This window comes from Macaca fascicularis, chromosome 15 (genome assembly GCF_037993035.2).
Source record: "Macaca fascicularis isolate 582-1 chromosome 15, T2T-MFA8v1.1".
Lineage (NCBI taxonomy): Eukaryota > Metazoa > Chordata > Mammalia > Primates > Cercopithecidae > Macaca > Macaca fascicularis.
Genome location: NC_088389.1, coordinates 123,824,653 through 123,851,364, shown reverse-complemented (window position 1 = coordinate 123,851,364; position 26,712 = coordinate 123,824,653). Strand labels below are relative to the sequence as shown.

Genomic DNA, 26,712 nt, shown 5'->3' with positions numbered 1-26,712 from the left:
GGTTGGGGAGCCACCCAGAGGTGTGTGAGGGCGTCTGGGGAGAAGTGGCCCCTCAAAGGAACACAAGTCATAAAGGGATATTCAAATCTCAGCAGTGCTGCTCAGGTGTGCCAGGGTCACAAGACAAAGGGGAGTCAGAAGACACCACTGCAACCAGAGGGGCTGAGGAGACCTGAGGACCAGCCCATGGCCTCCGGGGTGGTCCCAGCCGGGGAAGGATGCTGCAGGGAGGACCGCGGCCCCAGCAAGCCTGCAGCCTCCTTGGTGGGAATGGACACTGGCTCCTGCCACAGAGATGTAAGATATGCACATTCAGGAACACTGGCCGGGGTATGTGGACATGCTTGGTACCATGTTTGCAACTTCTCTGTAAATCTAAAATAATTCTAAAATTAAAAGTTTATGGGGAAAATAAAGCAAATGAGGCTTGGCCTCACAACAAGAGTCAAACAAAGAGGAGTATTTAGGAAACAGACTGAGCATCCAGCAAGCACCTGCCCTGGAGGTCTGTGGGGCTACACCAGCTCTGGGTCAGGAATGGTAGAGAGAGGAAGGGCCTGTTCCCAGCCTATCAAAGTGGGGCACCCTTCTCATGTCTGACTTCTCAGGGAAAACCTGCTTTTCTGTTTTCATTAAAAAGTACCAGGGCTACCGACACAACTCTACAACTCTAGGGAGGAAAGGATTGAAAAGACAGTGAACTCAATAATTAGGTAACCGCACATTAAACTATAGTGAGCTACTCTTTTTCACCTTTCAGGTTGAATTGACAAAGATCAAAAGCTCAGAAAATGTGTTGCCCAGTGTGTAGAGAAATCGGTACAACCAATCTGACGATTTCAATCTGAAATGCTGTATCCTTCAGCCCAGCAACTTTACTTATTGGAATATATCCAGCAGATATACATGCATACATGCACAAAAACATACAGACCAGGATAGCCAGGGAGCAACACCACAGTGGCCTTGGTTGAGAAAAGAGCTACATGCCAACCAGGGGAAGCAGGAAGTGCAGGAGGAGTATGTTTGCTGCAGTCCCAGCGGTCGAGAGTGAGGACCCAGGGTCACTGCAGAACCACATTCATAGCGCACTGCTGTCTGTGTGAGGAGAGGGAAAAGGGGTGGCTGTGGAAACACGAGACATCTCTGGAGCTGGAAGGGAGTCAGTTCCAGAGAGAAGAGCGGGGAGACGGGGAGAGGCACGCATTCCACTGCATTTCTTTCGAATTCTCACTCTTTTTAAAACTTTTCTTACCACGTGCTAATGTTCTGTTTGCAAAATAAATTCAATCAAAAAATTTCAAATGAGTAAATGCAGCTGACGCCTTACCAAAAATAAATAAATGTAAGAAAAGACAGGTGGGTCACTGAGTTTCATTTCCAAGTGATAAAGACACGATGCATTCAGCAGAAGGTTAGTCATTTCTTGCCCCCAACTGGGTATAACGGTGTCCCCCGGGAGACAGTTGGTAATTTCTGCAGACACTCTGGGTTGTCACAAACGTGGGCGGGGGGCAGGCATCAAGATGCTCCTGGCATCTGCTGGGTGCAGACCAGGACTCAGCATCTACAGTGCACGGAAAGCCCCTACACGAAGAATTCTCCAGCCCAGACGTCAGCGGTGCAGAGGCTGAGAAACCCTGCCCACCATACCCACAGTTTCCCCACACAGCGTCTGCTGTGGGGCCAGTTTCAATTATTAGAAAGGTTTCCCTCAAACTGAACCCAAATCTGCCTACTTATAAAGCTTCCTGCTCCAAACTTTCACTGAGCACTTGGTTCCTTCCCAGCACTGTTGCTGGGACAGCTGCTTTGCAGAAGGAACAAGGGAAAGGCACATATCAGGACATGACTAAGCCTCAGAGTCCCTGGACCTTGAGGGTCCTGGGAAAGCAGCTTCACGTTCCTGCTGCCTCCAAGGTCCCTCTTCTTCACTTGGTGGGGTGAAGGATGGCCCTTCGAGTAGCCAGGGGGACTTCCCTCAACATAAATACCATCAGGTCACTCCCGGCATTGCCTTCAGGGCCAGGAACAGAGACTTCACAGGGTGTTTTTGCTTGTTTTTGAGACAGAGTCTTGCTCTGTTGCCCGGGCTGGAGTGCAGCGGCACAGTTTCGGCTCACTGCAATCTCCGTCTTCCAGGTTCAAGTGATTCTCCTGTCTCAGCCTCCGGAGTAGCTAGGATTACAGGCACCCACCACAATGCCCAGCTAATTTTTTGTATTTTTAGTAGAGACGGAGTTTCACCAGGTTGGCCAGGCTGGTCTCGAACTCCTGACCTCGTGATCCGCCCACCTCATCCTCCAAAGTGCTAGGATTACAGGTGTGAGCCACCGGGCCCAGCCCATAGACTGTTTTTTTAGGAGGCAGGGAGTGAGGGGACAGTGGGGAGGGCGGCTTCAGTAAGGCTGGGCTCATCCTCTGAGTCCCACGGACTCGGGCCTCTCAGGTACAGGCTCCCTCCAGATCTATGCCCTCCGACCTCCAAAGGGAGTTCTTCTCATTGCTGGCTTAACTTTGAGAAGGGCTGTGTCTGCCCTGAGGAATCATTTCTCACAGCCCCCAGGCTAGAACGGCCCTCTCACCCTAGCTGACTCCAGAGCTCACCTGGAGCTGCTCCCTTCTACCCCACAGTCCCATGGTCCCCAACACAACGCCACCAGGCAGGAAGACGGAACCGTCTTTATCCAGATGTACACCTGCGACAGGAAGTGACCTGCCTGCCGAAGGCCACACAGTGCAGGGCACAGGTCCTCCCTCCAGAGCATGTGGTCAGGCGCTGAGATAAACAGGTCCGCAGAGCCGTGGTTCTGCCCCCAGCTGCTGCTCAGCAACAGGGAGAGAGGTGCAGTGGCCGCCCAGACCCGCAGACACACGACTGTCCAGGCACCCAGCCCACTGTCATGGGGGCCTCCAGGGAGGTGACCGTGTGCTGCTTCTTCACCTGCCCACCCCGCCATGCAGCCATCTCTTCACCAGGATCCAAGTCACATGTCTACACAGCGGGCAGGTGGCAAGACGGCCAATGGCAGGGTCAAGGGCTACCCAGCAGACAGGGGGCCCAAGCTGCTGGAGAGGGGACCGGTCAGTGAAGCCAATGGGTGGCTCCAGGGACAGATGGGCCCTAGGTGGACCAGAGGGCTGGCTACACAGACACAGCCTGGGATCACAAGAGTCACATAACAAACACTGTCCCATGAGAACCTCCAGACCAAATAGCAGCTAGTGTTTCCACCCTCCAACTTGCACTGGGGGAGCTCGGGCAGAAGCAGTGGCTGACAGGCAGGGTGGTAGGGTGAGACACCCTACTGTCCAGCCCTCCCACCCCTCAGAGCTCCTCCATCGCTCACCCAGACCTCTCCATCCTCCCTCACCCGGGGCTCCTCCACCATCCCTCACCCGGGGATCCTCCATCCCTCACCTGGGGCTCCTGTGTCATCCCTCACCCAGGGCTCCTCCATCATCCCTCACCAGGACTCCTCCACCATCCCTCACCCAGGACTCCTCCACCCATCACCTGGGGCTCCTCTGCCGTTCCTCACCCGGGGTTCCTCCATCCCTCACCCAGGGCTCCTTCACCATCCCTCACCCAGGACTCCTCCACCCATCATCTGGAGCTCCTCCATCATCCCTCACCCAGGGCTCCTCCACCCATCACCTGGAGCTCCTCTGCCGTTCCTCACCCGGGGTTCCTCCATCCCTCACCTGGGGCTCCCGCATCGTCCCTCACCTGGGACTCTTCCATCATCCCTCACCCGGGGCTCCTCCATCATCCCTCACTGGGACTCCTCCACCATCCCTCACCCAGGACTCCTCTACCTATCACCTGGGGCTCCTCTACCCCCTCACCTGGGGCTCCTCCATCATCCCTCACCTAGGGCTCCTCCATCATCCCTCTCCTGGGGCTCCTCCATCATCCCTCACCTGGGGCTCCTCCATCATCCCTCACCCAGCACTCCTCCATCATCCCTCTCCTGGGGCTCCTCCATCATCCCTCTCCTGGGGCTCCTCCATCATCCCTCACCTAGGGCTCCTCCATCATCCCTCTCCTGGGGCTCCTCCATCATCCCTCTCCTGGGGCTCCTCCATCATCCCTCACCTGGGGCTCCTCCATCATCCCTCTCCTGGGGCTCCTCCATCATCCCTCTCCTGGGGCTCCTCCATCATCCCTCTCCTGGGGCTCCTCCATCATCCCTCACCTAGGGCTCCTCCATCATCCCTCTCCTGGGGCTCCTCCATCATCCCTCTCCTGGGGCTCCTCCATCATCCCTCACCTAGGGCTCCTCCATCATCCCTCACCTAGGGCTCCTCCATCATCCCTCTCCTGGGGCTCCTCCATCATCCCTCACCCAGCACTCCTCCATCATCCCTCTCCTGGGGCTCCTCCATCATCCCTCACCTAGAGCTCCTCCATCATCCCTCTCCTGGGGCTCCTCCATCATCCCTCACCTAGGGCTCCTCCATCATCCCTCTCCTGGGGCTCCTCCATCATCCCTCTCCTGGGGCTCCTCCATCATCCCTCACCCAGCACTTCTCCATCATCCCTCTCCTGGGGCTCCTCCATCATCCCTCACCTAGGGCTCCTCCATCATCCCTCTCCTGGGGCTCCTCCATCATCCCTCACCCAGCACTTCTCCATCATCCCTCTCCTGGGGCTCCTCCATCATCCCTCACCTAGGGCTCCTCCATCATCCCTCTCCTGGGGCTCCTCCATCATCCCTCACCTGGGGCTCCTCCATCATCCCTCACCCAGCACTCCTCCATCATCCCTCTCCCGGTGCTCCTCCGTCATCCCTCTCCCAGTGCTCCTCCATCATCCCTCTCCCGGTGCTCCTCCGTCATCCCTCTCCTGGTGTTCCTCCATCACCCCTCTCCCAGGGCTCCTCCATTATTTCTCACCCAGGGCTCCTCCATCATCCCTCATCAGGGACTCTTCCATCATCCCTCACCCGGGGCTCCTCCATCGTTTCTCACCAGGGGCTCCTCCACCATCCCTCACCTGGGGCTCCTCCATCCATTACCTGGGACTCCTCCATCATCCCTCACCCAGGGCTCCTCCATCATCCCTCACCTGGGGCTCCTCCATCCATTACCTGGGACTCCTCCATCATCCCTCACCCAGGGCTCCTCCATCATCCCTCACCTGGGGCTCCTCCATCCATTACCTGGGACTCCTCCGTCATCCCTCACCCGGGGCTCCTCTACCATCCCTCACCTGGGGCTCCTCCATCCATTACCTGGGACTCCTCTGTCATCCCTCACCCAGGGCTCCTCCATCATCCCTCACCCGGGGCTCCTCCGTCATCCCTCACTCAGAACTCCTCCATCCCTCACCCAGGGCTCCTCCATCATCCCTCACCCAAGGCTCCTCCATCATCCCTCACCCAGGGCTCCCACATAGTCCCTCACCCGGGGCTCCTCTATCCCTCACCCAGGGCTCCTCCATCATCCCTCATCCAGGGCTCCTCCATCCCTCAACCAGGGCTCCTCCATCCCTCACCCAGGGCTCCTCCATCCCTCACCCAGGGCTCCTCCATCATCCCTCACCTGGGATTCCTCTGTCCCTCACCTGAGGCTCCTCCGTCCCTCACCCAGGGCTCTGCCAGCCCCTAACTAGTCTCTGACCTCTCTCCATCTTGCCCTACACTCCACGCCTCCCACAGAACTCTGAGAGAACTTTATAGACTGCAAACTAAAGAAAGTTGTGCCTTGTCCTCATCTTCCTGCACTGGGGCCAAAATGTAACTCCCACCCATGGCTAACAGGTCAAGGTGCCTCCCTAACCATATCTCCCCTCATTTGGGGGCCAGCCACATGCTGCCCCTCACCCCACACAGGGCAGTCTACTGTCACCCCAATCTGCTCTGGCACAGACTCGTAGGTGGCTGGTGATGAGGGCCACGCCACCCCAACCCTGTCCCCCGGCACTAGCTGCAGGGGCCATGCGGTCTTCCTCACTGCTGCCCGTGCCTACAACAGAGCCTGGCCCCCCACGGTGCTCAGGAAATGTCACCAGCTAGACGGACAGACTGATGGACATGCTCACTGATGAACAATGAGCCAAGCCCAGTCATGGCAAACCTCTTGACTCCTGGCGCAGCTCATGCTGGATGCCCGGGCCCTTTTGAGACTCAGGATTCCTCATGTGTGACATGCAGAGTGACCAAGCATAGCCAGGAGTGGCACAAAAGCCTCACAGACTGTTCCCATCCAGCCTGCACTTTGGCTGGCATGGGAGGAGTGGGGGCTGTTGGCCGGCTGCTGGCCCTCCCCCAGCTGGCTTCTCCTAAGTAGCCCCTCCATCCAAAGCCCACCAGGGGAGCTGCTGCAAGGAACAGGGTGGCATCCAGAAGTGCCTAGTGCTGGGCACAAACAGTGGAGGAAACCTCTCCCTGCCTGGCTGCTGCTGCACGCCTCTGCTACGTGCTGCTGGGCAGTGGTCGCCACAGTGCCTCCCACTCCCAGGGAGAGATTCCACAAGCACCAAGGGCAACTAATCCTCATGTCTGGCTGACTCCAGCCAGAGAAGGTTTAGTGAGACTCCTCCCTGCTTCCGACTTGAGCCTGTGTGTGCTGATTCATGCAGGGCCACGGGGTCCTTCCCTCTCCCCTGGGTTCAGTGAGCCCTCCCGAAGCCTCACCTCACCCCTTCTCCAGGCAATGCGCAGAAGACTAGCTAAGGCCGCGGTTTCTATACTGTTCCAGGACACCACGTGTCTTAGGACCCCAGGCCCCAGTCTCTCCTTCAGGGAAATGGGCCTGAACCCCTAAATCAGTCTGTACCATTGCTCCAGCAAAAGCAGGTCAGCCTAGGAGGCTGGTGAGGTGGGACCTGGCAGGGAAGGGCCTCGTGCTCCACTTGACGTTGCCTTCCCACCAGGCCGAGTGTTCCTGGGAAGTGCTTCCTGACTACTCTTTCCACGGCCCAAGCTTTCCCTGAGATTCATACACAGAATATGCCTTGACGGGGTTTTATAAGGGGAAGGGTAAAATAAGGGACAAAATCACAAAGTTACAATAAGATCTTAGTGATCTGGAATTGTGGGGTGAAGGTGCTGGGGTCAGGGTTCAACGCCTGAGTCTGGCAGCCCCAGGGGTGGGTGTATCAGTCCCCAGGTCAGATCCTGGTCCCAAAGCACTCTCCAAGGCCAGTCAGATCCTCATGTTTATCCAATACTGTGGCCTTGTGCCCAACCCATGGCATGTCAGGAACAAGAATGAACAAGGGCTTTACACATGCACTCCACCTGAGCAGAACCATCCACTCGATGCATGGAGACCAATGAGGCCACGTGCTGCTCACACAGAGCGGCTGGCACTGCTCCATAACTGTGCTTGCTGTCCCTACTCTAGCAATCCAGAACCCTGGCCTTGCTCCACAAAAGCATCCTCAGCAGAGAAGCAGGTAGCCAAAAAGACAGCCCCTGGGGAGGATGGTGGTCAGGGAAAGGAGATGGAGACCCATATACAACATGAGAGAAGTCTTACACATGTATGGAAAATGCCTAGTTCAACATCTGACTTACGGTTAAAAAAGAAGATAGCAATCCTCCTTCGCAAGTATGTAGGCATGCACTGGGGCACACAGCAGCACATGCACGAACACGGAGAGCTTGCCAGGGGTGGGCAGCACTCTGCACGTGTACAGTTCTGGAAATTCGGTCACCACACATTAAAAGGTGATTACAAAAAAAGGATAAAAGTACCATCAATGAACAATCTGAAAAAGAAGTTAAGAAAATAATACCATTTACCATAGCATCCAAAAGAATAAAACATCTAGGAATAAATGTAACTGAGGAGGTGAAAGACTCATAAACCAAAAACTATAAAACACTGGTGAAAGAAACTAAAGAAAACACAAATAAGTGAAGAGGTATCCCATGTTCATGGATCAAAAGACTTAATATTATTAAGATGACAAAGCAATCTACAGGCTGAACACAATCCCTATCAAAATTCCAACAGCCTTTTTATGCAGAAACGGAAAAGCCAATCCTCAAACTCATATGGAATGTAAGGAGCCCAAAATAGACAAAACAACAGTGAAAAAGAATATAAAATCAGAGGACTCATACTTTCTGCTTTCAAAACTTAATACAACTTTGCAGTAATCAAAGCAGTGTGGTACTGGCATAAGGAGACACATATAGACCAATGGAATAGAACTGAGAGTCCAGAAATAAACCCCTGTGTATGTGGTCAAAAGATTTTTGGCCAGGGTGCCAAGATCATTCAACGGAGAAAGAACAGTCATCAACAAATGATGCTGAGACAACTGGATATCCAGCTTCCAAAGAATAAAGTTGGACTCCTACCTTCCATCATTACAAAAATAAACAGAAGATGGATCAAAAACCTAAGATAAGAGCCAAAACTATAAAACTCTTAAAGGAAATCATGGAAGTAAACCTGTACAACCTTGGATCTGGCAAAGAAATCTTAGAAATGGCACCAAAAGCATAACAAACAAAAGAAAAAAGAGCTAAACTAGACTTTATCAAAGTTAAAAACTTTCGTGCATCAGTAGTCATTATCAAGAAAGTGAAATGACAACCCACAGAATGGAAAAATGTATTTGCAAATCATGTATCTGATAAGGATACTGTATTTAGGCCGGGCGCAGTAGCTCATGCCTGTAATCCCAGCACTTTGGGAGGCCAAGGCGGGTGGGTCACCTGAGGTCAAGAGTTTGAGACCAGCCTGACCTACATGGAGAAACTCCGTCACTACTAAAAATACAAAATTAGCTGGGCGTGGTGGCGCACGCCTGTAATCCCAGCTACTCGGGAGGCTGAGGCAGGAGAATCACCCGGGAGGCAGAGGTTGCGGTGAGCTGAGATCACGCCATTGCACTCCAGCCTGGGCAACAAGAGAAAAACTCCATCTCAAAAAAAAAAAAAAAAAGATACAGTATCTAGACTATATAAAGAACTCTAACACTTCAGCAATAAAAAGACAAGCAATCCAATGTAAAAGTGGGCAAAGTCCTTGAGTAGACATTTGTACAAAGAAGATATACGAATGGCTAACAAGCATGTGAAAGCTGTTCAACATCACTGGTCAGCAGAGAAATGCTAGTCAAAAACATAAAGAAATCCCCACTTTATACCCACTGGGATAGCTTTAATTAAAAAAAAAAAAAAAATAGGAAAACAAGTGTCGGCGAGGATGTGGAGAAATTGGAACGTTGCTGAGGAGAATTTAAAATAATGCAGCTCCTGTGTAAAACAGTTTGCTGGTTACCCAAAAAGTTAAACATAGAATTACCATATGATCCAGCAATTCCATTCCCAAGTATATATCCAAAAGAACTGAAAACAGGTGTTCAAACAAATATTTATACACAAATGTTTATAGCAGCGCTATTTACAACAGCCATAGGCGGAAACAACCCAAATGCCCATACACTGATGAATGGATAAACTGTGGTCTGTCCACACAATGGAATATTATTCAGCCATAAAAATCAACGAAACACGGACACATGATACAATGTAGATGAACCTCAAAAACATTGTGCTAAGTGAAAGAAGTCAGACACAAAAGGTTACATATTGTATGACTCTATATGAAATAGTAAATATCCAGAATAGACACACCCATCGAGACAGAAAGCAGATTGCTAGCTGTCAGGGGCTAGTGGCTGTTAGGGGCTAGTGGGTGTCAGGGGCTAGTGGCTGTCAGGGGCTGGTGGGTGTCAGGGGCTAGTGGCTGTCAGGGGCTAGTGGGAGAAAGAAAGGGCAGTGACTACTTACTGGCCACTGGTTTACTTTAGGAGTGAGGAAGATGTTTTGGAACAAATAAAGGTGGTGGTTGTTCAACACTATGAAGACACTAAATGCCACTCAACTTCACACTTTCAAACGGTTAATTTTATGTTACATGAATTTCACCTTAATTTTTAAAAAAGGTAGAAGGCTCGTTTCCCTATATGCACATTTCTAGCTAAATATTTTCAGTAAAAGCAAACATTCTGGTGATTAAGATGAGGCTCACGCCAAATTGCTTCCTTCAAGACACGCCTCCCTCGGAGAGCTTTGATAGACAGGGACAGATATCACAAAGATTTTTCAGTTCCTATGCTTTGAGATCCAAACCACTGGCTAGAATTCTAAATACGCTCATATGTTTTTCTGTGAGTGACCCAGCACTATGGTGGTGGGGGGTCCGGGAGAAAAGTAAATAGGTCCTGCACCCTGAAGCATAGAAGCCAAGTCTCATTCTGGACCCCCACAGCTAGGGCCACATATCTGCCATGGAACCAAAAAGCTGAGAATCAAGGTTGGCAGAAGATAGGGGACAGAGAAGGAGAGATGCAGAGAGGAAGGCACTACAGCGAGAGACCCTGAGAGACACTGGGCATATTCAGACCCAGAAGGGAGCTGCTGTTGTCAGCTGCTTGGACAAGGAAGCACCTCCCATCCCCTAGCTCAGTATGTGGCCTTCCTCTGTGACTACATTTCCGTCCGTGTTACCCTGCCGAAACCATGGACACGAGCAGTTATCAGCCCCTGTATTTGCTCAGGCCCTTGAGCCAGAATAACCTAAGCCAGGTACCACATCCTCACCCGCACCCCCTGGGAGGTGAGTGTGTCCACCTGCTGCAGCTCAGAGTGCACCTGATGAAGCCAGAGACCTGCGTGTGACAGAGGCCCTGGCTGCTTCTGTGTCCATGCTGGGAATGGAGGTGACAGGGTGACCCACACTATCTGCCCCTCACAGTCGACATGTGAACCAAACATGATGAATGAAAAACCCCTATGGCATTAAACCCCAACTGAACGTTAGCTTCTGCAGCACAATCAGGCCTGTGTTATTTAAAAAACCAAGAGATGGACTTTGTTTTACCCACACCCTAAATTTCAAAAGTGAGATTTTTCCCAGATAACTGCAACATGGAACACTATTTTCCAGCCCACACTTGCTCCCACCAGAAAAACTCACTCTTTTAGAGGACCTGGCATATTTCGAGGTACTATCGGGATGGCCAAAAAACAGGGTGGCCAGGGGTGGCAGGGTCTGCCCAAACCTCTGCCCAGATTTTAGGGCATCTGTGGCCACACTGCACCCAAGCAGCCCCAAACAAACGTGGGCTGCAGTCCAGAGGTTCACACCAAGCACACTTCCAGCCAAATATTAACTATATTTAAAAACAGCAAACATTCTGACAATTAAGATGAAGTTCCTGCTTCCTCCAAGACACACCCCCTTTGGAAAGCGCTGACAGGCAGGGATGTCTACTTTCCCCTCTAGAAGCTGGCCTGACATTCTTCCCACCTCCTCCAGAACTCCAAAAACTCACACAGGGGGAGAATTCCTTGTTGTAAAATGATTAATCATCATTCCTAAACACTTCACAACAACATCTCCATGAGGAGAACCCCTTCCCCCAGTACTCCCCAGCATTTGAGGTTCTAGGATTTAACTGTCAGTTCTGATCACCCAGATTTGACCCATGGCAGGACCTCCTTCCCTCTCACACACACACTCCACTGGCCAACAACAGAGCTGGCCTGCAGGGCACAGCCACAGCCCCAGGCGGTGTTCGCAGGTAGCCCCTGGACATGGCTCTGCCCCAAGGAGCTTAAGGCTGGGTGGGCACAATGAGAGCCCAGAAAGGCCAACTCCATCCCTAGGGAGATGGACATAGAGACACTGCCCTGAGGAGGAGGGCAGGCTGAGCCCAGACAGACAGACACACACACAGGAATTGGAGGGAGCCATGCCACGCAAGTCTTGTCCACTCTACTTTCTGAGCACTTCCAGAATGTGACCCTTCTCCTGACCCCAGTCCCCACTCGCCACCCCCTGGGTACACATGCACGGCCTCCTCACTGGCTCCCTGCCCCTAACTTCCTCCCGACCTGTCCCCACAGCAACACCCTGTCAAAACCTCAGTCCACTCCTGCCCCTCCTCTGCTGAGACACTCCCCCTCCAGGGTGGCTGCCACCATTCTCAGAGGAGCTGAGCTAACCTCGGTGAGGGCCCTGGCTAACTCCTGGGCCCTCACAGCCAGCTCTGAACTCCGTACAGAATACATGCCCAACAAATATTTACTGAGGTATGAATGAAATGTCTGTCACTTAAGTGACCTGAACAGCTTTCAATTTCTCTCAAGTCAGTTTTACTGATTATACCTCCAAAACCCCTTCCAGTGCAACAGAACAAGCAGTGGAAAGAAGGCCAGAAAGCTACGGGTGAAGGATGCTTAAAACTTTAACAGAAGCATTCCTGCTTCCCAGATTGAAATCATTCAAAGTAAGCTGGTGACAAAGTGAGATGCCAGGTCATCTACCTTACGGCTGCAGGCAGGGGTGGAGGGCATGGGGTCTGGTCTCCATCCTCCAGTTAGAAGACACGGGCACAAGGGACCACAGTGTGTGGCCCAAGTGGCTTTGTGCAAGAGTGAGATCCCTAAGAGGAGAGGACAGGTCCTCCTCAGTGCCTGTGCAGAGCCACACATCCCCACCAAACGAGGGAGACAAGACACCTCCGAAGGCAACAGGCCTCCAGCTGTCTCCTGCCAGGTCCTGCCACAAAAATCCATCCCTCCCAGGTCAAATTCTGTGACAGCACCCCAGTCGGTGCCAGTGAAGAAAGGCTGGGCTGACGAGGATCCCTACCCCAGGAGTGATGAGTCACGGTCAAGATGGGGCTGGAGGAAGAATCTTGCGAGAACTTGGTGAAGGGACAGCTCAGGTATGGCACACACATCCCAAGGACAGTGGGGAGCCTGAAAGGAGGGCCTGTTTCCCCGACCTCCACTCCACACTGCCTCTCCAGTGAATGGAGGATGCATGACCCCAAGGATAGAACACAATTCTCCCTCCCCATGGTGAACATTCTTCCCAACCCAGGCCAGCGGGGCAGCCCCACCCACCACGGCAAGAACACTGGGAGGGGTGCTCAGAGTCCCTGAGTAGGAAAACTCACCTTAGAAGCAAGCTCTGGCCCCACAAATGGCCAAAGGTCTATCCCAAACAAGTTCTCGGCTGCCGCCAAAGCTGCCAAGAGCAAAGACGCAGCCACTGTGAGTGTGGGTGACGACTTAGAGACCCTCTGCAATTCTCCCCAAAACGGGGCTGGCTGGAGGAATGTGATGTGACCACAGGTGGGACAGACAGCCTTTTTACTCTAATAGTTGTGTGTTTATTTTGATAGTTACTGTGTATGGCAAGTTACAGTAATGTTCTATTTCGGGGAATGATACGAAGTTTCCTTTTAAAAGCAATATTTTCGAAAGTAAGGACACATGAGGATTAAATGCAAGGTGGGATCCAGGAACAGAAAAAGTACATTAAGGGGAGAACACTGGTTAAATACATCTGAATAAAGTCTGTAGTTTAGTTAGCAGCCCGGCACCGCGTTAACTTCATTCTGGTACTGGTCCCATGGCTGGGTAAGATGTTCACTGCAGGGAAACACAGGGAAGGATACAGGGAAACTATGCCATTTTTGGAACTCTTTCGGAAGTCTAAAATCCCCACAAAATAAAAAGTTTAAAAGTACTCAAACTTTTAAAAAGTGAGTTGAAATGTTAAATAGGAAGTAAATCACAGTACAAACGGTACGAAGATGAGGAAAGAACCACTGGGGCCCTACGAGACTATCTGGAGGTGAACACAGGGGTCTGGTCACACACGTTCATTTCACTGATGAGAAAAGTGATGCTGAGAGACCAAGGGCTTTGCCCACGGCTGTGAGAGCTGTACCAATCCCACCAACCCCTGACGCCTGTCCTCCCCATCACACACCTGCCCAGAACCATCGGGGAGCAGGCACACCCAGAGGCTTTTTCCCCATAGGGTTCACTTTGGCAGATGACCCTCGATTAGATGCAGGAGAAAATGACTTTCATGGCCGAGGGAAAGCACAGCTCCTTTCAGACCCCACGGCCACCCCAAATAGGTGAGAAGAAATCTGTGCTGATCAACTGCCTGTATTGGATTCAATCAGAGACCTCAAATAAGAAAAAAGGAGATAGAGCCTCCCCAAACATCCCCCCTTTGGGGATTTTTGCATAGGCCAGCACAGCAAACGACAGCAACCAGCTCTCAGGCCAGCTCTCAGCCCCTGTCGCCTGTCTGCCCCTCATTCCTGGAGTTTTTCCCTTGGCCTCGAAGTCTAGTTCAGAACTAGCCTTCCCTTCCCAGAGGGACCCCTGAGCGGTGAGACAAAGGTCTTCTCGCGCCCTCTCACCCTCCCCAGTCTGGGCCCCAAGTGTGGGCAGCAGCCAGGAGCTGACACAGGTGCCCAGAGAGTTCTGTAGCGGGGTGACTGCTTGCCAGGTCAGGGCCCCGGCGGAGATGGGGGAGAAGGGACAGGCCCCACCACTTTCAGGGCTTTTCAGGGCCAGCTGCTCAGCATCCTTGGATATGAGGAGCCTTAGAGGCTCTCACCCACTTTGGCCCGGCCATGAACTTCTTGATGGCTGCCAGTTGACGGTGTGCATGTCAGCCCTGTTCTGGGCAGAGCCCGGTGTTCACACTCAGTCTCCCCTGCTCTGAGGGGCTTCCATCGCCCTGGGCATACTCAGGAAGGCAGCCCAGATTTCCGTGGGCATCCCCATCCCACAGAGTCCCAGGCCCTTCTTACAGCATGGAGGTAGGACTCAGGACTGGGGCTGACAGACGTAGCAGGCCCTGTCACATCCCAGTCACCCAGGTCCCCACATGTAAACTGGCAGGACTGGACTCGGGGCCACAGCCCACTCTTAAGGGCCACTGACAAGTCTTGAAGGCCCAGGCTTAGAACCAGCAGGAGAGTCTCCTCTCTGGAAGGAGAATCCCAGAGCACCCACCACCACACCCCCCCTCTCTTCCCCTAGGCTGCTTGCTCCTGGTGCTTTGGCACTGGAGCCCCAGAGGGCACACAGCCCTGGCTAGCCCCGGGTCCAAACACCTCCCACAGGCAAAGTCAGATGCAAGAGAACCTGTTGGAGCAGTTTGGGCAAGACTATCACCTCCTCTTCCTCCTCCTCCACTTACTTCTTGGTGGGAAGGGACCTACCCCAGGCACGGGGCCAGGTCATGGCCACAGGCAAGGGCCAAGAGGGCTGGGGTTTTCAGTGTCTCCTAGCGTTACCTCCTTTCCCCCCCCAACCGTCTTCCTTAAGGAGCGTAAGATATGTCAAAACTGGTGTTCCTGCCAGGAACTGAGAGGAGGGAATAGGGGAAAGCTGAAGGCCAGGGAGGAGGCGGCAAAGCCACAACAAACCCCCTTACCCAACTCAGACACTATTCTGTCACCACACTCCCGCCCGGGGACCTGCAGGCCTGCCGGGTCTAGCTGCTCCGCGGGGGTCGGGGAAGGGTCCTGCCCTTGGGGACAAGGTCCGAGGGAGCTCGCAGGCCACGGCGGAGAGTGGGCGCCCCGGCTGCCACCTCGCCGGAGCCCCCACGGACGCCCCAGCCCTGCCGGCGTCGGAGCCCGCCACTCGCGCCTCTCCCGGGACCCGCGCCGGGCTGCGCGCCCGCTTCTCCCGGCCCGGCCAGCCCCGAGCCCGCGCGGGGAAAGTTCCTGCAACTTCGCAGGGGGGAGGCGGCGGGGGCTCCGGGCCTGGGCCTCCCTCTGGATGCCCGGCCTCTGCGGCCGCCGCGACCCCGCTGACAGGCGGCCTGGCCCGGGCCTGGAGCCCCAACTTCCCCGCGCCCCGAGCCCACCTCCCGGCCCGCGGGCCTCGCTTTGTGCGCGGCGGCCAGGGGCGCCCAGCGCGGGCCCCGTGCTTGGCGCCCCCGCCCTGGGCACAAAAGGGCGCGCGGCCCGGCACGGCCCAGCCCCGACCCGGGCGCCCGTAATGCGGCGGCGGCGGCGGCCCGTCCCCGAGCCGGGCCTGCGGGCGCGCAGCCGGGGGCGCGGGGCTCGGTCGGGCGGGGTGGCCGGGCCGGGCCGGGCCGGGCCGAGCGGCCGCCGCGCGCTCACCTGCCGTGGAACCAGTCCTTGCAAGCGTCGCACTCGATCATGAAGCGGGTAACGTCGTAGGGGAGCCGGCAGACGCAGTACACGGGCACCGTCGCCATGTTGCCGCGCCGCGCCGCCGCTCGGCCCCGCCGCTGCGCTGCCCGGGTCGGTCCGGGCCGGGCCGGGGGCCGGGCCGCGCGGGGGCGGCGGGGGCGGCGGGGCGCAGGCGGCGCCGCGGCCGGGAGGGGACGGGGACGGGGGCGCACGACAGCCCCCGCGCGCGCTCCCGGCCGGGCGCGTCCACACAATGCCGGGCGCGCTGGCTGGAGGGGCCGCGCCGGGAGCCGCCCGCCGGCCCGCGGGGCTCAGGGCGCGAGTGTGCGCGGGGGACGGGCCGCGCGCGGGACACAAAAGGGAATGGACGCGCGGGGGCGGCGGGCGGGGAGCCGCGGCCCCACCGAAGGGACCCCGGCCGCCGAGCGGCCTCTACGTCAGCGCCCCGGGTGGCGCCGCCTCCGCCCGCCGGCCTGGGCCGCCGCTCCCGCCGCCGGGAAGGCGGGCTGGGGAACCCTGCGGGGGAGAAGGTGGGTTGGGGGACCCTCCCGGGGGAGAAGACGGGCGGGGGGACCCGGCTGTGGGAGAAGGCGGGTGGAGGGATCCCGAAGGTGGAAGATAGGCCGAGGAGGGCCCCCAAGGCTGAAGGTAGACCCAGGGGTCCGCGGGCGCGAAGGTGAGCTGGGGGAGCCCTGAGGCTGAAAGTGGGGTGGGACCCCGGGGAGAAGGTGGGCGGGGCCCCGGGGAAAAGATGAGCTGGGGGAACCCGGGCAAGGCAGGCGGGGAGACCCGGGGTGCGGAAGCGGAGCCCGCAGGAGAGCCTTCCTAGTCTAGAAGGCCGACATGCAAATACTTGGCCCTAACTTTCTAATGACCCCCACGACGGTGGGGTGTTCCTCCTCCTCGACTGCGCTGCCTCCCGCCTCTGCCCGTTCCCCACTGAGTTTCTGGCTGGGACACTACTTCCCCTTTCCCCTCATTCCCGGCTGGGGACTGCCGCCTCCCTCGCAGGATCCCGCGGACTTCCCTGATGCTCAGCCCCAGAGGAAGAGGACAGAAGCCCGGGTGGGGAGTGCGCTGGCACGGGCGGGTCAGCTCTGTCAAGAGAGAGCTCCCTGGCATTTGAGCCCCCCAGGCCCGTGACCTAAGGGGCGAGGAGTACGGGAACCCTGGCCCCCGTGTCCAGGGAGCTGAGCCCCCACGGTGGGGAGGAGAAGCGGAGGTGCGCTCTGAGTGGTCACTTGCACCCTTTCTAGAGGCCTCCCCTGCCCCACCAGCGCTGCATCCTTGGGACATCCGCGCTGGGCGGGGGCCACATCCCTGCCTGCCCTTCCTCCCTCACGGTCTTTCTCTCCCCATCCTCCCTCAGCAAAATCCGCATCATGCTGGGAAATGCGGGCCACCCCTGCTCGGAATTCCAGAATCTCGGGAAGGAAAACCCGACCCAGTCTCCTAGCAGCATCCATAACAAGGCTCCTTAGCCCCTCGGCCCCTCACCATCACCGCCCACTTGCTGCTGCCAAGGGGCTGTTTGCTCCACGGCAGGCGGCTCAATTAAGGTCCTTCCTCCGACTGAGCAAAAACCCGCCCTCAGAGTCAGCCACCCACCCCCAACAAGTGACCCCGTGGATACAGACTCAGGGCAGTGCCCAAAGAACTGGGTATTGGGGAAGGGGACAGAGGAAGAAGTAGCTGGCCATAGAGGGAGAGGAAAGAGCAAGAGACCCCCAGCTCCCACACCTCTGGGCTGGCCAGGATGGCCTGCAATAGGCCTTCCTACCTGAATTCCGGTTGTCACTGGTTGCCTTCCTCCAGGGTGAAAGCCTGGAATTTTTTTTTTTTTTTTACATACTAAAGTTCTGGGAAAGAAGTAACTCTTAAGCCGTTGTCTACTATTATATATTATGCTCAGCCTGAAGGTTGAGAGCCCAAAAGGAGGGCTTCAGGTGAGTGGTGCCCACTTCCTTGATGGACACACTCTCTCCCTCGCCCTTACAGCAGTACTAAAGCAGTCAGGTGAGCAGTGCCCAGATGAAGCTGGAAACTTCTAGAGGCTGCTGTGGTGCAGGGGAAGCTGCCCTGATGTGGGTAGCCCCCCATCCCTTTACACTCCTATTAGCCTGTTTACAAACAATGAGGGTAGTTTGCCAACATTTAGCAAATGCTTTTACCAGGACAGAGCCCTGGGCTCGGTTCTTCATGAGGTTTTACCAGTACCCAGCCAGATATTTGTCAGCACTTAGCAAATGCCTGGGTCATGATGGCTATTAATGCATACTCAGGACTCTCCTTTGGTGCCTTTAGGTATTGGTATTGGTGCCATTTCACAGAAGTGAAAACTGAGGCGCTAAGCAATTAAACACCTAGCTGGACAGAGGATGTCTGCTCCCTGGTGAGACGGCAGAGGGTGGGAGCCAGTGAGGAGCCCTCGGCTGATCTCCAAGTCCTGGGCCTGTGCTCCCTGCCCCGCAGCCACCGCACAGAATGTGTCTGGAGAAGCTCCGCCTCCCCTCTAGTCGTTCAGGGGTGTCCACCCCACCCACCTCCCAGCCCTGCCCTCCAGATGGTCTTCTGTGCCCACCTGCACCTCCTGTGCTCCGCCAGATACATTCCTCTTGTTCAAAGCCCTTCCATGGCTGCCTGTCGTCTGTGGGATAAAACAAGTATCATCACGACCCCACAAGCTCCCTCTGTTTGGCTTGTCCCTATGGCTTCCCCTTTCTTTTTCTTTGTTTTCTTCTTTTTTTTTTTTTTTTTTTTTAAATGGAGTTCACTCATGTTGCCCAGGATGGAGTACAGTGGTGTGGTCTCAGCTCACCGCAACCTCCGCATCCCGGGTTCACGCGATTCCCCTGCCTCAGCCTCCCGAGTAGCTGGGATTACAGGCATGTGCCACCACACCCAGCTAATTTTCTATTTTTAGTAGAGACAGGGTTTCTCCATGTTGGTCAGGCTGGTCTCAAACTCCTGACCTCAGGTGATCCGCCCGCCTCCACCTCCCAAAGTGCTAGGATTTCAGGCTTGAGCCACTGCACCCAGCTGACTTCCCCTTTCTTTTCTCCATCTCCTTCGGGACACGCGCCTCCCCATTCCTCTCTCCTTCCCTGCTTCTCTCTCACTCCTCTACTGAGGTATTTATTGAGCATCTACTGTGTCCCAAGCAGTGTTGTAGACACTGAGGACTCAGCAGAGTCTCAGCTGTGTTGGAGTTCACATTGGAGTAAAGGGAGACAGTCAGTACATACATCAATGCATACAAGATGATTGGGTAGAAAGAAGGGCACTGGCTAGAGGGACACCCCCCCGAGAAGGTGAGCTGGGGGCAAAGGCCACGATAGGACTGCTGAGAGAGGGCAAGGAGCACAGTGAACTCACTCTTGCCTGGTGGTAAGGAGGGAAAGGCCCCAGAGAGGAGGAGCATGGTGGCCTTGGAAGTTCAGGTAGCATCTTACTGCCTCCCACACCTCATTGCCTTTCAAACTCAATGGCCTCCTCTGCTTAGTAGTTAGCCAACTACTAACTCCCTCAACTACTAACTGCCTGGTACCTCAGTGCCTGCCCACCACACCCTCCCTGTTGCCAGGGCTCAGCTGCACTTCAGTACTTAGGAGGCTATGCCAGGGTCAAGATGTCCCTACCCATAACTCAGTCAGGCTGGCATTGTGCAGGCGCAGCATGGGTGGGCTCACAAGCTCCAGGGCCTCCACACACCTGCACCCTGGTGCTGCAATGACAGTGCCGCTGCAGCATGGATGTGTTTTATTCCCCTTCCTACCCAGCCATCAGCACAGCCTGCTCCAGGGCCTGTGGTTCACATATTCACTAAACGTGTTGAGTGCAAATGCAGGTTTTTTGGTAAAATTGGGGTTACATATACATAATATAAAGCTTACCATTTTAACCATTTTTAATGCACAGTTGGGTGGTATTAAGTACATTCACACTGTTGTGCAACCACCACCACCATCCATCTCCAGAAATTTTTCCACAGTCCCCAGTGGAAACTCTGTCCCTTATAAACACCAAACCCCTCCTTCTCCAGCCGCTGGCAGCCACCATTTGCTTTTTGTCTCTATGAATTTGACTCCTCTAGGTATCTTATATAAGTGGAACCACACAATATTTGTCCTTTTGTGACCATTTTATATCACTTAACATAATGTCCTCAAGTTTCGTCCCCATTGTAGCATGGGTCAGAATTCCTTTTTAAGACTGAATAATATTCCATTGTATGTATGTGCCACCCTTTGTTTCTCCATTCCTCTGTCAGTGGATACTTGGGTGGCATCCATCCTTTGGCTATTGTGAATAATGCTGCTATGAACATCAGCATGCAGATAACTGTTGGAGTCCCTGCTTTCACTTCTTCTGGGTATATATCCAGAAGTGGGACTGCTGGATCACATGGTGATTCAATGTTTGTATTTTTTGAGGAACTGCCATACCATTTTCCACAATGGCTATACTATTTTACATTCCCACCAGGAATGCACAAGAGTTCCAGTTACTCCACATCTGCATCAACACTTACTATTTTCTGTTTTGTATTTGTCTTGGTTTTTTTGTTGTTGCTGTTTTTGTTTTTATTTGGTAAAAGTCATCTTTAATGGGTGTGAAGTGGGATCTCATTGTGGTTTTCATTTGCATTTCCCTAATGACTAGTGATGTTGAACATCTTTTCATGTGCTTAATGGAGAAACATCTATTCAAATTCCTAGACTCTTTTTTTTTTTTTTTTTAATAGAGAGAGACAGGGTCTTGGTCCATCGCCCAGGCTGGAGTACAGTGGTATGATCATAGTTCACTGCAGCCTCAAACTTCCGGGCTCAAGAGATCCCAAGTAGCAGGGACTACAGGCAGGCACCACCACATCCAGCTAATTTTTTGTAGAGACTGGGGTCTCCTTATGTTGCCCAGTCTGTTCTCCAATTCCTAGCCTCAAGCAGTCCTCCTGCCTCAGCCTCCCAAAATGCTGGATTATAGGCATGAACCACCTCGCTTGGCCTCTTTGCCCATTTTTGAATTGAGTTGTTTTCTGGTTGTTGAGTTTTAGGAGCCATTTATATAGTCTGGGTATTAATCCCCTTATCAGATACATGATTTGCAAATATTTTCTCTCATTCCATAGATTGCCTTTTCACCCTGTTGTGTCCTTTGCACAGAAGTTTTAAATTTTGGTGAAGTCTAAATTATCTATTTTTTCTCCTGTTTTGCCTGTGTTTTTGGTTTCATATCCAAGTAATCATTGTCAATCCAATATTATGAAGCATTTTCCCTAGTTTTCTCTCTCAGTTTTACAGTTTTAGCTCTTACATTTAGGTCTTCGATTCGTTTTAATTTTTGTAAATGATGTAAAGTAAGGACCTAACTTCATTGTTTTGCATGTGAATATCTTGTTTTCACAGCATCATGTTAGAAATATTGTCCTTTTCTCACTGAATTGTCTTGGCCCCTTGTTGAAAATCATTTGATCATATATATGTGAGGGTTTATTTCTTGGCTCTCTATTGTATTTTGTCTGTCTGTATGTCTGTCTTAATGTCAGTACCATACAGTTTTGATTACTGTAGTTTTGTACTAAGTGTGAAATCAGGAAGTGTGAGATATCCAACTTTGTTCTTTTTTTTAAGACCATTTTGGCTACTTGGGGTCCCTTGAGATTCCATATGATTTCTAGAATGGATTTTTCCTTTAGAAAATTTATTTCTGCAAGAAAACATTGTTGAGATTTTCATAAGGATTGCAGTAAATCTGTAGATTGCTTTTAAGAGATTGACCTTTTAACAATAAGTCTTATAATCCATAGACACAGGCTGTCTTTTCATTTATTTGTGTCTTTTTAAATTGCTTTCAGCAGTGTTTGGTAGTTTTCCATTTTCAGTGTACAAGCTTTTTGTCTCCTTGGCTAAGTTTATTCCTAAGTATTTTATTCTTTTTGATGCTATTATAAATGGATTTTTTTCATAATTTCTTTTTCAGATTTTTTTTTTAAAGATGGAATCTTGCTCTGTCACCCAGGCTGGAGTGCAGTGGCATGATCTCGGCTCACTGCAGCCTCCACCTGCTAGACTCAGGTGATTCTCCTGCCTCAGCTTCCCGAGTAGCTGGGATAACAGGCATGTGCCACCACACCTGACTAATTTTTGTATTTTTAGTAGACACGGGGTTTCCCCATGTTGGCCAGGCTGGCCTCGAACTTCTGACCTCAGGCAATCCGCCTGCCTCGGCCTTCCAAAATGCTGGGATTATAGGTGTGAGCCACTGCATCTGGCTGTTTTAAGATTGTTCATTGTTAGTGTATGGAAACAAAACTAATTTTTTTTTTTTTTTTTGATACGGAGTCTCGCTCCGTCGCCCAGGCTGGAGTGCAGTGGCGCAATCTCGGCTCACTGCAAGCTCCGCCTCCTGGGTTCATGCCATTCTCCTGCCTCAGCCTCCTGAGTAGCTGGGACTGCAGGCGCCTGCCACCACGCCCGGCTAATTTTTTTGTATTTTTAGAGAGACGAGGTTTCACCGTGTTAGCCAGGATGGTCTCGATCTCCTGACCTTGTGATCCGCCCGCGTCAGCCTCCCAAAGTGCTGGGATTACAAGCGTGAGCCACCGCGCCCATCTTTTTTTTTTTTTTTTTTTTTTTTTTTTGAGACAGAGTCTCACTCAGTTGCCCAGGCTGGAGTGCAGTGGTGCCATCTCGGCTCACTGCACCCTCCGCCTCCTGGGTTCATGCCATTCTCCTGCCTCAGCCTCCTGAGTAACTGGGACAACAGGCACCAGCCACTATGCCTAGATAATTTTTTTCTGTATTTTTAGTAGAGACAGGGTTTCACCGTGTTAGCCAGGATGGTCTCAATCTCCTGATCTCATGATCCGCCCGTCTCGGCCTCCCAAAGTGCTGGGATTATAGGCATGAGCCACCATGCCCGGCCAACTAATTTTCGTATGTTGATTTGGTATCTTGCTCTTTACTAAATTCATAGGTTTTGGGATGGTTTTATGTCTGTGGACTCTTTAGGGTTCCTATATCTTGATGATCTTACATGAAGATATAAGATCATGTCATCTATGAACAGATAATTTTACTTCTTTTCCAATTTGGATGGCTTTTTTTCCTCTCTCTCTCTCTCTTTTCCTTTTTCTTGTGTAATTGCTCTGGCTAGGACTTCCGGTACTATAATGAATAGAAGTAGTGAGAGTGGGCATCCTTGGCCTTCTTCCTGATCTTACAGGAAATGCTTTCAGCTCTTCACCATTGAGTAAGATTTTAGCTGTCAGCTTTTCACATATGGCTTTTACTATGTTGAGGAAGTTTCCTTCTATTCCTAATGTATTTAATTTTTTAATCAAGGAAGGGTGTTGAATTTTGTTAAATGCTTTTTCTACATTAATTGAGATGACCATGTAGGTTTTTATTGCTCATTCTGTTAACATGTGTATTACATTGATTGATATTTGGATGCTGAAACATCCTTGCATTCTGGGAATAAATCCCACTTGGTCATGGCATATGATCCTTTTAATATGCTACTGAATTCAGTTTGCAAGTATTTTATTGAGGATTTTGGCATCAATATTCATAAGGAATATTGGTCTGTAGCGTTCTAGTATCTTTGTCTGGCTTTGGTATCATGGTAATCATGGTCTCATCAAAAGAGCTTGGAAGTATTCCCTCCTCTTCAGTTTTCTGTAAGAGTTTGAAAAGGACTGGTACTAGTTTTTCTTTAAATGTTTGGTACAATTCACCAGTGTAGCCATCTGTTCCTGGACTTTTCTTTGTTGTGAGGTTTTTGATTAGTGATCCAATCTCCTTACTAGTTGTAGGTCTGTTGAGATTTTTTGTTTCTTCATCATTCAGTCTTGGAAAGTTTTGTATGTCTAGAAATTTGTCCATTTAATCTAGGTTATTTTGTTGGCACACAACCAATGCAGGTTTCATACAGTGAACAAGGCAAAAACATTCCTACCTCCATAGATTCCATAGGCCAGAGCAAGAGACAGGTAACTAGTAATTGATAGGGGGTGGAAGATGTTAGAAAGGAAATACTAGCTCGAGGCTGGGTGTGTATTTGTGTATTTGTGAAAGATGAGTCGATTTGGTCACTGCATAGAAACTTCAAAGACTGGGCCCCTTCTTGGAGTACCTGGGGAAATTTTTTAAGCCATCTGGGCTTTTCTGACAGATATGAAAGTGACCCTCCTTGTTGACCATCTCTAGGATGGTCCTGTGATGTTTGGATGCAGTGAGCCTGTGGACAAGTCTCTGAGCCAGGTGACCACATTATTTACTACTATCCAAAAGGGTGCTGTTAATAAAGCACCAGAACAGGGGCAAACTGAGGCTATCCTGGGCAAACTGGCTGAGGATATCCTGGGCAAACTGGCTGAGGCTATCCTGGGCAAACTGGCTGAGGCTATCGTGGGCAAACTGGGACTGATGTGACCCTCCCTATAGCCCATACTGGCATCAGTTGAGTTTGTGGGGATGGACATGCACAAATGCTAGGAGCAGGCATGGTTTCATGAGGTCAGGATGGGTCTATACAGGTGCCTCCAGCTGTTTGCTTCCTGAACTGATGGAACTTGCTGGGCACAGCATGGGAAAAGGATATCCTGGTCCACCCAAGGTGCCCATAATCTGCTTGGGTAGCTCCCACCTGCCCTCTAGGTCATTTTTCAGAGAGGTTTCCCTGACACCTTCCTCCTACCCCCACCCATGTAAATTCCTCATTTCCTCTGCATTTGTCCTTCATAGAACTTACTACCACTGCTGTTGCATTTTTATTTTTTCTTGAGTGCACTTTCACATGACTGTCCTTTACAAACTCTGGTGAAGTCCCACAGCCAGTTCAGCACAGGGCAAAGCACATTAATGAAAAGCCTATTTTGCCCCATCTGCAGGTCTTTGGTCAACTTAGCCTGAGCTGTGTTAGGGCCAAGACTGGAGGCTTCCCTGGGGTACAGGGAGGAGTAACCAGACAGCTTGGGGACCAAGGTGGGGAGGATGAGGGCAGAGCTGACAGGCTGGCCAGCGCAGGCTCCTGGCAAAAAGGCCTCTGCACCGTCTACTCCACAACATGAGGAGCTAAGTAGCAAAGGACTTTTGTCCAAGATATAGTGAGTAGGGGTAGGGAGTTGGGGCTAACAAGAAATCAGTGTATTCTCAGAAGAACTGAAAGTAGAATAAAAGGGAGGGAGGGATGAGAGTCAGCCCCAAGGTTAGCGTCCGTCATAAAACACATGTATTCTGCTGTCTGCCCCGCGCAGTGCAGAGGTGGGTTCCCTCTGAGCAGGGAGAAGGAATGCAGGGCAAGGAGGGGTGTCCTGGAAGGCAGAGCAGCCTAGCACTACCTTGGTCCTTGTTGGTGATGATACAGAGGAAGGTACAGACAGTGAATTATTTCTTAAAATTCTTACCTTTGGCCTGATTGTTTGGGAGATCATGAAACAGCCAGGAGAGACATTAGAAGTTCCCTGTCAATTGAAAAATGAAGAAATTATGGGCAAATTAAATGTAAGAGGCGAAATGTTCACCCTCACTAGAAATCAAAGTCATGCAAATAAAAACCCATTTTTTAACCTGTCAAATTGGCAAACACCAGTGCCTTGACTGTGCCCAGCAGCCAGGCTAGTACAGACAAACGGCTTCTGGACCCTGGATACCAAGCAGCATTCCAGGGCTAAATCAGCAGGAGCACCAAAAGACTCCCTTCCCTCACCCTTCCCCACTGGGAGATCCTTCTGGTGAAATGCTAACCAGGAATAATGACACTGGTCCTCGCAAGACCCACCTACAGGGTAGCGTGGATACCTGGAGCCCACTGGGCATCCAAGCACAACCCGTCCTGCCCCAAAGCCTTCAACAGACCACAGCACTGGAGGACACAGCAAGCCCTGTCCTCAGGGTGGCCATGGGGCTCTCCGCTCTCCACGGATTCTCCTCAGCTGGGTGCTCCATCTGCTGCTCCTGGCCCAGACCTGTGTTCCCAGATAGCCTCCACTCATGGCTGCATCATTTGCCCATGCGACCCATCTCCCCATCTTCTTTTTCTCATTTTCTTGCTTGAAATATTCTTATTTGTACACATGTATGTTGTCCCCCTACTCAAATGTAAATGCCAGAAAGGCAGGGGCCTTGACATCTATCCCATGGGGCCTAGGGCTGGACCTGACATGGACTCTCCCCAAGTGCTTGCAGAACAAGGAAATGTCCAACCATGCTGGTGGGGAAAGACTGAATATGTTACGGTGCAGCCCCACCGTGGAGTCTGTGGGACTGTGACAGGATATGGTATGGTAGGGAAAGGCAATCATCAAATGATGCTAAGTGGGGGAAATGTTACAAAATATTAACATGATTATTTTTTGTATAAGAAAAGAATCTATATATTGCATAGGAGAGAGACTAAATGTTAAAAACAGGTGTCTCAGGATGGAGGAGTCACTGGGGACTTCTTTTCCTTTTTGTGTATCTAGCCAGTATTTTTCAAACTTACCACAATAAACACATACTGCTTTTGAAAGAAGAAAAAAAAAAGTAAAACCTATTTTTGAAAAGGAAAAGAATAAATGGCCAGGCGGGAGGGCATACGACTTGCCCCAGGATATCATGCTGCCAGGAAGGTGAAACATCAGCATCACCGTTCAGTCCAGCCCGCACCAGCGCCACCCAGAGTCACTGGCCCTTAGGCCTTCCTCTGCAATTCTGGTGGTGTGGGAGGAGTGGCCAGGATGGCTCCAGCAAGGAGGGGTGTCCTTGGCC

At 52.2% G+C, this 26,712-nt stretch overlaps 1 protein-coding gene across 4 annotated transcripts in view; it reads right to left on the bottom strand.

The window, feature by feature from the left end:
• The window catches only part of PHF2 (PHD finger protein 2), a 104,542-nt gene extending 88,256 nt beyond the window's left edge, over window positions 1-16,286 (bottom strand). For 2 of the 4 annotated variants that reach the window (XR_012424918.1, XR_012424919.1), the window contains exon 1: window positions 15,926-16,133. Coding sequence is in view for 2 of the 4 variants with exons in the window: in XM_045372946.2 (XP_045228881.2) it covers window positions 15,926-16,023 (98 nt within the window). In the remaining 2 variants the exon portion in view is untranslated. Of the gene's footprint in view, window positions 1-15,925 lie in introns of all 4 variants that reach the window. The other 2 variants (XM_045372946.2, XM_045372945.3) reach the window with 2 other exon arrangements.
• Window positions 16,287-26,712: the final 10,426 nt, after the last annotated feature.